We start from the raw sequence: 12,041 nt of genomic DNA on the forward strand, positions 1-12,041 counted from the left end.
ATCTTAATCCTTCCCTCAAAAACATTTTAATAAGAGAAAAATCAGATAAAACTATTCAAAATTGCCACTTTTATAAGTTAAAATATTTCAATATTGGAATTATCATGTCATTCAATTTAGTAATATAACCTCACTTTAAAATTGAGAAAACTAAAGCTTTGAAGATTTCAATAATTACTTAAAGATACAGTTGTTAAGAGGTAAAGTCAAGATTTTAACTTAGGTCAATTTGTTCACAAATCTTTGTTCTTTTCACTAAATTATAATATTGCCATCAATAAGCTGGAATTTTCATGGTATTACTATATTCGAAATTCAAGCTAATAATCACTCTATGCTTTGGAAAAGGCAATGGTAGACACTTGCTTTTAACAAGAATTAGAATGAATGCCATTCAAGACTTTAACTAATTAAATTTGATATACTAAAATCTGTAGATGAACAAAATGCGTTTTCTTCTTTAAGCATAACACACAAGCTTTAAAACAAGTACAAGTCTAAGACTAATTTTCTTCAGGCAAACCAAAAGAAACCCTGTAGACCCATTATAATCTAGGAAACTAAACTCTTTGAATCGTTCTTTCACTCTCTTACATTAAAAAAAAAAAATGTATAAGATCAAAATAGCTGAGAAGTTCAGTGATGGGTTCTACATAGTCCAAGCTAAGGCCCAATCCCCAGAAAAATTCCACGGTAGGTAATGAATATAATACAAAGCAATGCCAAACAGCAAATGCCGTTTCTCAAGCAGGAGAACTCTCATACTGAAGTTCTACATTCTTGTGATTTAATATGAGTCATTGTTTTCCAGTTGGAATCCATTAGCATGGACCACTTATGGATGATATTTGCTTGGTTTTCCCTTTAGATATTCTGAGCTATGTAAAAAAGAAAAAGAAAACTGTATGTTCACGTTCGTTTGCATAACTCAAATCACTTTACAAGTATGTTTTTGGGTCCACGCTTTTTAAACCAAGAGAATTAACAAACTTCAAAGGCCCAAAGTAATTTATAAAAAGAAACTTGTTTAAAGAAAATCGGTAGGAGTTTAAAACACTCTTATCACTTTATCTTATTTGTATTCTCAATAGTGGTTCTTATTTTCTTGTTCCAGAACTGTTTCTTCTTAGGGCACGCTTACCCACCTTGAAATCCATGTTCTCATACAAGATGAGGTGACAGGGAGTTCACGCAGGATAAGATGCTAATTTTGGAAGGTATGTACAAGAGAATATATTGGGGGAAAAGTTAACAAAGAGAACCAAAGTGTAGCATGGGAAAAAAAGAAACTTGTTTGGACCACTACCACTTCAGATCCTTCCTATGGACCTGAGCTTTCCAAGATTACACAGCGCAAAATTACTTGCAACTTGAAATCAGCTGTTTGATAATCCTATCATAGGAAAAAGGAATACAGTCAGAAAGGATTTTACCATAGATAATTTCATTTATTTATCTTTGTGCTGAAGAACCCACTTTTAAAAATTAAATCTCAGATGTATAAAATGCTTTCACTTTGTATACATCACTCATCTTTTCTTGCCTTAAACAATATCAAGCCTCTAATATACTTGATGTCTGGAGACCTTTAACAATATCCAAATCCAGGAAAAGCATCAAAGCATGTAATTTTTCCCTGTAGAATATGTACTAGATTCATTTATCCATAAATAGGAGTCATTAAATTCAATTTCACAATTTCTAAAAATGTAAACAAATTTTATCGATCATGAAAAGTCCATCTTCTCCATAATCTACTTTTCTTTTAGTCTCATTGCCAGAACTCAACAGAAACTACTTTTCACAAAGTAACTGTTTTTCACATTGAGTGACTTTTACCATATTACAAAGTTGCATTAAGCCGTGGATACTAAGAACTGAAGTAGGCTCACTCCCCACCTAGGTAATCTACGAAAGTCTCACTCTTCCTTCATGCCTTGGCAAAATTATTAATTACAACAGGTCACGGACCTTCAAGTTCCCATTTCACTAGTAACACTGTAAATGTAAAGTACATTGAATGTTTAGAGTCATCTAACACTTTTCTGTCACAAAAACAAAATCTTTGCATTCCTTTGTCCTAACCATCCTTTATGACTCCTAGAGGTCCTCTGTTATGGAACCGTGGCTAGAGCCTTAAAACCTGGGAGGAATGAATGGGAGACATATAATAACAACCTCCTTTTTTTTTTAATTAACATCTGTGATACTTTCAATTCTTCAAAGTAAGTCTGCATCTATTAAGCCCTCCAATCCTCTCAGCACAGCACTCTGAGACAAAGAGGATAGTTTCATCATATTTTATTGGGGTACAGAACAGTTAAGTGAATTGTTGTATATGGCTATAAAAGATGAGAGAAGAGGGAAGGAAAGATAAAAGCTGTCGTTTTGGGAACTCTTATTATATACAGGCTTTATGCTAGAAACTTTAATTCATGAGCAAGTTATTAACTTCTGTGCTCTAAGTTCCTCATATAATAGAACCTACCTTGTAGACCAGACAAAACTTTACACGTTCTTTGAATGCATAAAGAATTTAACATAATGTCTGGCCCATAAGAAGATTTCAGTGACTGTTGACTCCAGCTATTACTATTATGATTTCGTTTAATTTTCTTCAAGTTTCACAATAATCTTCTAAGACAGGCACTATTTCCCTTGTTTATCTGTTGAAGACTCCAAGGTTTGATGAAGATTAATAAATGTTTTTTTGAATAAAATGCATTCTACCTCAAGCTGAAATTCCATCGAGCAATCATAACCACCAAATTGCCATAAATTGTGCACCAATTACAAATAGCCTTCCTCTGTCCAAAAGGAACAAGGAGGCAGCCAGAGGTCAACCAAAGGAAAGAATAAGTCTCTCTGTCATAATGCCATCTGCTACATGCTCAGCAAGTTTCTTTTTTTTTTTACACTTCTCTAAATTTCATTTAATATTTTCACTTATAAACATAAAAAATGATATTGCTCTTTAGTACTATTAATAATATTAATACCATTAATACTAAACAATACTACATAATATTTACAATAATAGCTATCTTTTGCTAAATGCATATGCACCAAGTGCTAAGCATTTCACCTGCATTTTCTCATGTAATCTTCACTAACTAACCTAAGAAGAAGGTTTAAGCCCAACTTTACAGATGAGTTAAACTTAGGCTCAGAGAAGTAATCTGTAATCATTCATAAGGGGATGATTCATAAGAAGTAATCATTCATAAAGGGAGATAAATGCCTGAGCCGGGATTCAAACTCCCATATAGTTCCAAAGCCCATGATCTTTTCAATAAGAAATAGGGTTGTTTAATTTTCCTCCTCAGAATTACCTAGGCACTTTTAGAATCAATTTTATGATCAATGTAATGGTCAGCATGATGAACTAGAAATACTGACTCGAGTTAGAAGAACTACCATCCACATTGAGCTTTTACTGAGTCCACAAAGAAGGCATTTAACTATATAAGCTGATCTATCAAATGAGATAAATGAACTAGAATAATTCCCAAGGTCTCTATAACATTCTGTAGTTCTACAGGCTCCTCTCCCACAGATTGGGTGTTTCCCAAGAAAAAGCATACAGCATACAGCCTCCAGAACTGTGAGAAAATAAATTTCTCTTATTTGAGCCACCCAGTCTGTAGTACTTTGTCATGGAAGCCCAAGCAAATTAATGCAGTAGTTATCAGTTAGGATACCTACTAACTGTACAAGTCCACCTCAGGCTTGAGAACAAGAAAAGGGAAATCTTGTGCACTCTTGGTGGGACTGCAAATTGATGCGGCCACTATGGAAAACAGTATGGAGGCTTCTCAAAAAACTAAAACTAGATCTACCATACAACCTAGCAATTTATACTTCTGGGTATTTATCTGAAGAAAACAAAAACATTAATTCAAAAATATATATGTATCCCTATGTTCACTGCAGCATTATTTACAATAGCCGAGGTATGGAAGCAAGCTAGGTGTCCATCAATAGACACACACACACACACACACAGAGGAATATTATTTCACAGCAATTAAAAAAAATAAAGTCTTGCCATTTGAGACAACATGGATGAACCTAGAGAACCTAAATAAAATAAGTCAGACAAAGACAAATACCATACGGTTTCACTTATATGTGGAATCTAAAACAAAACAAACAAATAAACACAACAAAAACAGACTCATAGAAACAGAGACCAAAGTGATGGCTGCCAGATGGGAAGGGGCTTGGGGATGGGAGAAAAAAGTAAAGGGGAATATAGCCAATAATATTGTGATAGGTTTGCATAGTGACAGATGATTACTAGAATTAATTGGGTTAATCACATTTTAAGGTATAAAAATCACTACGTTGTATACCTGAAACTAATAAAACTAATATCGTATACCAACTATACTTAAATTAAAAAATAAATACAAATTTATAAATACAAGGAATAATAAAAAAACTTTTTAAAGAAAAATCCATACCTATAATCTTAATTTTACTATTGATTGAGTACTTATTGATACAAAAACACACAAACATATGTACATACAAACCATCCTACCCAGAGTCACTGTGGTAGAATACATAGGAACCTCGGATAAAGGTAGAAAATTTCAAGTTCTAGCCCTACCTATCTCAGAACTGCCCTGGTGAAGCAGAGTAATTGAGAGTACAGTCTTTGGAATCAGACAAATGTGGGCTCAAATTGGGCTTCTCCAGCTGTTAGCTGTGTGAACCACATGAAATGGCTGTACTTGATTTTTGTTCCATCAACATGGCAATTCCATATGATTTACCCTAATATTAATGTTACAAAGAGGCATAAGAGCACAATGGTTAAGAACACAAGTTCTAGAACCAGGATGTTTGGGCTTGAGTCCTACTTCTGTCACTCACTAGCAAATTACAAAACTTCTCTAAATCAGTTTCTTAGCTGAAAAATTAAAAATATCTATTTCACAGAATGAATGACAAGATTAAATAAATTATTCCATGCAAAACTCTTAGATTAATGCCTGGAATTTAGTCCTTGATAAATGCAATTTGCTATTGATATTATTAATATTACTAATAATGAAATGAAGGAAGCACATTTGAAAATCTCAAATTAATTGATAAAAAATTATACAGTGAACATTTAACTGTATAAAACAAGGAAGTTAAACATTAAATGCTAAAATTCTGCTAAAATATTGTGGAATCAGAAATTATTTAAATAAAAATAAATCTTATGATCCATGAACAACTTGTCTGAGACAAATCTAAAACAACTGGATTGCTGAAAATATGTTATCTTAAGGATGAATTAAAAATTTTTCTTAACTTCTTAAATTGCTAAATATCTTTAAATATCATTTCAAATAAGATGAAAAGCTAGTGGTCTATTGAGTATGGGGTTTAATGTGTTCTTGCATATGTTCATGAGTTGTTCATTACAACAGGCTGAATATTGAACTAAAAGAGAATCAATAAACCAGAATGATGACAAAGCCACTAATTCAGTGGCTGATAGTGAGGAAATCACTTCAACTTCATTTTTTCTATTTGAGAAAATGAGGAAGAAATCTAAGTAAGGATATCAAAGCTTTCTTCTAAATCTAAAATGATATGAGTCTTCATGGACATGACAATAGACTATTGGTTATGGGAGGGAGGGGGAGGGGTGGTAGATGGGGTAAAAGAGGTTAAAAATGTGGTGACAAAAAGAAATCTAACTATGAGTACTAACACACAATGCAACATATATATGCCTTACTGTTGAATTGTACACCCGAAACTTATTGGATTTTGTTAACCAATATCACCATAAAAAAAAAAGTTATGAGTCTTTATTGTAAATAGATTAAGAATAAAACGATTGCATCAAAGTAATATAACCCATTTCACCTGTCAATAAACAGGGAGTAAATTGTTTTCAAATAGCACAATGTTAAGAATAAAAACAAACAAAAATACATTTAGTTAAAAACATTCCCTGAATTGAAACTACAATATTCTGTGTAATAAGGAAAAAGTTAATGAGCAAGTCTTTTTTTCTGAAATTGACAAGAGAAATATACTCCTTCTCAGCAGAATTAAAGCTGCCTAGGCTAGCTGTGAAACCAATACTGACTTAAAATCCTAGGTCCATTCATCTAGAGATTCCAATCTCCAACCTTAAGAAATGCACATGACATCAGATTTCTGTCTCTGAAAACAAATGTTAATTATGGTAGAACTCCTAGGACTCTCGAGAGGGTAAATTAGTTAATGATTTTAAATCTCTTAAAGGATAATGATTGACCTCAGAAAGATTATCACTGTGAGATCAGAAAAAAATCTCAATGCTCACAACATTCTTCTAATTAACATAGGAATCTCAATAAGAGTTTAAAAAAAGAAAAAAAAAAGGCAGCAAATCTAAAATAATAATTTCCAGACAAAGCAAAAAAAAAAAATTACATTCTTATCACTGCATCGTAAGAATAACTAGGTTAAAATTGAACAGTCCATATACAAATGTTAGTTTTAAGGGAAAAAGATATAAAACTAAGACACATTGAATTTGGTACCACAAAACACATTCTCTTATCAAATTAAAATGTTTCTATCAATTAAATTATATCTTTTGATTGTTAAAATGTCAGAAATACAACTCAGAAATAGGCGAACGTGAGTATGAAGGTTCCTTTAAATGGTATTCTCAGTTAAATTGCTCCAACATTTCAAAAAATTTAAGAAATTAAATTTCTCAGAGTTGGTCACAACACATTAGTACTTTTTATTAAAGTACAAGCAACTACATTTTCTATTCCTTGAAAATAAATAAATCAAAAACAGATTTCATCTTAAGTAATCAATGGAGTCTACTATTTATAAAGTAACATTACCGCAATAAATTTAATTTTTTAAAAAGTTGTTATATGATGGTGGAGGAAGTTATTGTTTGGTTCGTCTGTTGGGGTATTTGGGTGTTGTTTTGGTTTCCCTTAAAAGACCCTTTTCCTTCTTAGATAATTTTAAGACTCTAATACTCACAGCATGTCATAATTAAACATCTCCTAGAAAGTACACAGTCTGATTAGCACATTAACTCAGGCATAAACCAGCCGTGACCATGTTGCCTCCAGGTCTGGATCAGACCAGCCTGGGAATGAACAATCATGATGAAAACTCCCACTAAAACATATTAATCCCAATGTTATTTTATATGCCATCATCTGACATCTTCTTTTTCCCCGTCAGTTCTTATGCAATTTTTTTAATCCTTAATTTTGGTCTGAGAACAGTAGCCTACCAGTAATAAAAATAGATACTCCAGTTCTGAAAATAAAATATCTTTACCTTCATTCTCAAAAGCTCCCACCACCAGATAAGGGAGAACTCAGAGATTTTTTTTTTTAGTTACATACCAATAACTAGAACGCATAGCTTCCTCTCCAATACCAACTCTAAGTTTGGAGAGGGGGAGCAAGAGGACTACCCATATCCTGATTTTTTTTATTGTTCTAATTGGTGGTTAGGTGTTTGCTTTAAAGCAGAATGATAAGTGCATATGGTCATGAAGGTAGAACTATCTTCCCCCAGAACCTACACTTATACTGTCCAAAATGGTGGCCACTAGCCATACGTGGCAATTGAGTATGTAAAATGTATCTAGGGCCACCAAGGAATTGAATTTTAAGTTTATTAATTTTATTAATTTAAATTTAAAAGCCGACAGTCATTTGTGTTATGGGAAAATCATATTTGTTTGGAAAAACTTGGGTATATGAATCCACTATTTTGTCTGTAAAAGTTTATGAAATCTAAATGCAGGTCAAGTATTTCTGATGATAATTTGTGGCTGAATTGTGATGTGCAGAAGCGTAAAAGACATGCTATATCTAAAGGAATTAATAGGCAAAAATATAATGTAAATTATGTTATTAATTCTTTTAAATATTGACCACATGTTGAATACTTTAATCTGTTATAATACTTTGGATATATTATTTTAAATAAAACATATTACTGAAGTTAATGCTTCTTATTTTTTAAATGTACTACCAGAAAATGTGAAATTACTTATGATTCACATTTCTGTTGGGCAACACTAATAAAGAATAATAATACCAACCAGTGGCATAAGTATCTGAGATGGACCAGTAAAGCAATTTAGAAAATTTGTGTAGTATGAGAAAAAGCAAAAGACCAGACAGCACTGCATTCAAATCCTATCTCTGACACTAAGCATCCGAAGGGACTTGAACAAGTCATTAGGCTTCTTTAGCCTATATTTTCCTATGTGTAAAAATGGAATGAATAGTTTCCTGTCTTAAACAAAATATTCGTAAAGTGTCCGGTATATCATCAGTATAAATAAACCGTTGAATAAATAGTTATTTCCAATAGAAAGAGAGATTTCAGACAACTCCTAAGAATTAACTGCTTCTCAATGTTGATGAATGAATGCTGCATTAGACACATACTTTGTGCTCACAAAGTATGAGAACTGGCAATAAAAGAAAACCACACAGAAATCCTCTGTATTAGCTTATGGGCAGGGCTGAAGTCTTGATTATTAAAAACTAACAGCCTGTCATTGGTTGGTCCTCCTGACCAAGCAGCTCCTTCAGGGTACTTTGCAGCTGACAAGCAGTAGCAACTTTTCTCAGGCACTGCTAGCCTGGTCTGGCAGTTTCATCAGTTTCACTCTGGCAAATATTATCTTCAGTTCTTAAAAGAGTCAATCATTTTAACCCAGACAAGCATAAATGATAAAACAAGAAAAACTTGACCACTTTAGAGAAATAACAAATATTTCTGTATGAACAACAAATGTTTCTTCAATGAATGGAAGAATTGACCAAGGGCTGTAGCAATGTCTGCCCACGTTAAATCCATTTCACCAGATCACTCAAGTCCCACTTACCCCCAACATCTGGTGGAGGTAGTGATACTCTGGCCCTTGGTTGTACAGCAGGAAGGTTTTCCAGAAAAGCAGCACATTCAGGGAGAGCCAGATAAGCTAAAATATACAAAAGGAGAGAGAAAACGAAAATTAAAAGTAAACATTACCTGATGAATGGAAACCTCAAGTACATTCCCTGGACATAGCACTTTAAATGGAACCTCAATTAGTAATCGCAGAAAGCACACTTAACCAGCAAGCTGAAAAACACTCAAAGGAAAACAAGTCTGACCTCACTCAGCCCCTGCACCTGAAACTAAGTAGTTGGGTTGCATATAGGTCTCCTGAATGATCTGCAGGTATCTCCTGCAGTATAAAATGAGACTAAGAAATTAGTGATATCACCATGTCCCAAGCGTTGTATGTTGTTAAAATACATGGAATAGAAGCAATCTGGGAAAAGAGCAAAGGAACGGAGATGTTTAAAGGGTTAAGAAAAAGCCGTGTTCATTAAGGTTATCCCTTCTCCCTTCCTCCACATCCGCCCTCTCATCAGTGGATAGGAAAGTTCTCATGCTTTTGGAGCAAGGGTGGGATCGGTATTATCTCTAGGTAATAACAGCTGAAAGTTTTATTAGTTGAGAATGTTAGAATTAGAGGCAAAACTTCTACGTCCAGCTTCCCACCCGCACACGCTCCGAGAATGAATCAAAATCGCTGCACAAGAGACAAAACGCAGGGAGAGCCTCGCCCGCCATCCTACCAGGCAGAGGTGTTTAACCCCTTCGTTGGCCAGCCAGCTCCTCCAGGACACAGCCATGCCGACGGCCCCGCCGCGCTGCGCTCGCCGCCCGCCGGCCCGAAAAGGAGCCGCGGTGGCCGGGGCAGCGGTTACAGTTGTGCGGCCTGCGGGGGGGCCGGGTGGGGACGGCGGGGGTCAAAGACTGAGTGGAAGCCCGGAGGCCGGCACGGAGCCAGCCCGGGCGGGGTCCACGCCCTGGAGCCGGGTCTTCCGGGCGCTGCGGCTCCGGCCCCCACCGGGTCTGCGCTGCCCACTCCGCGGCTCCCGCCCCGCGCTCCGAGCGCGCGCTCCCCGTCCCCCGCGGCCCCCGCTGCGCAAGGCTGCACCGTCGCGCCGGCCCCTTTGTCAGGGGGCGAGCTTGTTGTTGTGGCTGCTGCTGCTCAGGATGTCCCGAGCTGGGAACTAGGAGGCGTCCTCCGCAGCCCAGACGGGCCTGCCCAGTACAGAAAGACAAAGATGTGGATAATGGTACTCACACTTAAAGCGGGGACCCTGGCCTACCTCTCGTATACACACACACCTAGTTCCAAAAAAGTTCAACGTAAAGAAACTTGGTAACGAAATTAAGGCCGGAAATAGCCTTTGTGTTCTAGCGTTCCCCTGCTCCCGCCCATCCTCAGCAACTCATCCCACCCTCACACGCCCCCTTCACAACGCATACCTAAAGCCTCCCTCTTCCTCCCTCGTCTCTATCCCCCAGCCCTACTCCAACCCACTGATGGGAAACTTTTAAGAAAATTCTTCATAAAAAGAGCTCAGACGGTTAATGGTTAAAGCTGACGTAATTCTCAGGGGCTTTAGGGCAGCTCAGATTCACTTTATTTGGGCGGTTTTGTTCTACCTAGCATCAAGTCTGCTTAGTAATAGGAATCCTCTGAAACTTGTATCAGAGACCAGGTAAAGGGCAAGAAGAGTGTGGGATTGACACGAGCTACCATAGTAGTGTAAGGGGAGAGAAAATAATCATTCATATAGAAGGATATCTGATGCACGATAAGTGTTCAATAGTTTTATGAAATCAAGAACCTCCCAACTTTGACAACTAACAAGTGGCTGAAAAAGTAAATCACTAACAGCCTAATCTGACGGCTTTCAAGCTTTTTTTAAAAAAAAGAAAAGATGAAATATATTTTCCAACACATGCCATAATACATAATTGAAGCTAAATTTCATAAAATCATACTTCCCTTACCAAATGCAATATACTATCTCAATTTCATGAACTGATTAATGACTGATTCAGTTCAAACCGTCAATTAATCCATATTAAGTCCCAGTTACATTTCACAAGTTCTGTTTCTAATAGTCTGTCATCTCTCCTTGATATATGACTTCCTGTTTTATGTCTGATCAAATCCTGAAAACTGTCTCAAATCTTTCTGGAGTTAGCATATTCATTATAAGTAATATCCTATTTTTAGTAACAATATGATAGTGAAGGACCAGAAAAAGAGCACACAGAGAACCCAACCAGTATCACTACTGGAGGAAGTTCAGATTCTGGGACACACTGGTTCTCCTCAACTTACACTGCTAAGTAACCATCAGAGAGCCATAATTTCAATAAATGAGAAATAGAGAGGGTCTGGTAAAATGGTATGATTCTTGTCATGAATTGAGAGGATTGCAGCAATTGAAGAAAAGTAAAATAAAAAACAATGCTTTAAAATTTCAGCTACTTTCAGAATAAAAAAAAAGACAAAAATAATGGATCTAGCTCTTACTATGTATCTCTGTCAGGCACTTTCCTTACTACTTAAAGTACAAAATCTCACTTAATTCTCATGATAGCCCTCCATGTGGATTTCCTTCCTCCACTTTAAGAGAAGAAAACTAAAGCTAAAGGAGATTAATAAACTTGCCTGAGGGTGTTATAGTACAGAAAGAATTTGTCTACCTAGCAGTAACAGAGCCAAACACTAAACACTTGAGTATTGCAGTGGAGAAACATTGGCTATTTTATTCTGAATGTCACCATCTAGAAGAAAGGGAAGCTAATGTTCAAAAGCCTGAAATCCCAGATAATGTGTAGGTTACAGATTACATAGGGCAAAATTACAAGACACCATAGGTTAAAGGTTCGGGATCTTATTGGGAACTGATTGGTTGGAGGTGAATTTGTAACCGTGCAAAACCTCACTTCTTTAAAATGTTTTTTTTTCTTTTCTTTCTTTATCCTTCCACCTCTGCATATACTGCACAACCACTCCCTTAATCACTAAGCCCTTAGGACTTCAGATTCTGGTCAGTATCAAACAGTCTTAGAAACAAAGCCTCAGGTCTGTTGAACACAGAAACAGAGTTTTGGTCAAACTAAAGATAATATCTTGGCCTAAGTTGTGTTTCAGCTCCAGACCCAGGAAGGCACAATAACTCTACAGG

At 35.9% G+C, this 12,041-nt stretch overlaps 1 protein-coding gene across 5 annotated transcripts in view; it reads right to left on the minus strand.

Moving 5' to 3' along the window:
• The window catches only part of NOX4 (NADPH oxidase 4), a 140,423-nt gene extending 130,169 nt beyond the window's left edge, over positions 1-10,254 (minus strand). For 2 of the 5 annotated variants that reach the window (XM_011363282.2, XM_011363281.2), the window contains exons 1-2: positions 9,621-10,129; positions 8,879-8,974 (exon numbers count right to left, since the gene is read on the minus strand). In XM_011363282.2, the coding sequence (XP_011361584.1) occupies positions 8,879-8,974; positions 9,621-9,677 (153 nt within the window). In that variant the 5' untranslated portion in view covers positions 9,678-10,129. The other 3 variants (XM_023532490.1, XM_011363283.2, XM_023532488.1) reach the window with 3 other exon arrangements.
• Between the last annotated feature and the right edge of the window lie 1,787 nt (positions 10,255-12,041).

This window comes from Pteropus vampyrus, unplaced genomic scaffold, assembly GCF_000151845.1.
Source record: "Pteropus vampyrus isolate Shadow unplaced genomic scaffold, Pvam_2.0 Scaffold84, whole genome shotgun sequence".
NCBI lineage: Eukaryota > Metazoa > Chordata > Mammalia > Chiroptera > Pteropodidae > Pteropus > Pteropus vampyrus.